Source organism: Penaeus monodon, chromosome 28 (genome assembly GCF_015228065.2).
Source record: "Penaeus monodon isolate SGIC_2016 chromosome 28, NSTDA_Pmon_1, whole genome shotgun sequence".
NCBI classification, from domain to species: Eukaryota; Metazoa; Arthropoda; class Malacostraca; order Decapoda; family Penaeidae; genus Penaeus; species Penaeus monodon.
This window is the reverse complement of record NC_051413.1, coordinates 5,751,628-5,751,873: the sequence shown is the minus strand read 5'-3', so window position 1 is coordinate 5,751,873 and position 246 is coordinate 5,751,628. Positions and strand designations below refer to the sequence as shown.

Below are 246 nucleotides of genomic sequence, written 5' to 3'. Positions count from 1 at the left end.
GGGTCAGAAGCCAAAGAACAAAGAAGGAAGTCCTTAGCAGACTTTGGCGCTCAGTAGGAAGTCCCAGGAGACGAGAGAGCTGAGCCTCGAGGAAAAGAGAGCCGGGAAGTGAAGACAGGATCCTGTCCGAGCCGTTTTAAAGGGCCTCGCCCACGTCATTCCAAGCCACAGCCTCGCAACTTGCCTGATATATAGGCTTAATGACATACATTTGACTTCGATTTATGAAAAGTTAAATCCCACAGA

General features: G+C 49.2%; 1 protein-coding gene across 1 annotated transcript in view; it reads right to left on the bottom strand.

Moving 5' to 3' along the window:
- The window catches only part of LOC119591025 (trypsin-1-like), a 2,210-nt gene extending 1,999 nt beyond the window's left edge, over positions 1-211 (bottom strand). Inside the window, exon 1 of the mRNA XM_037939755.1 lies at positions 185-211. Within this exon, the coding sequence (XP_037795683.1) occupies positions 185-211 (27 nt within the window). The remainder of the gene's footprint in view (positions 1-184) is intronic.
- Between the last annotated feature and the right edge of the window lie 35 nt (positions 212-246).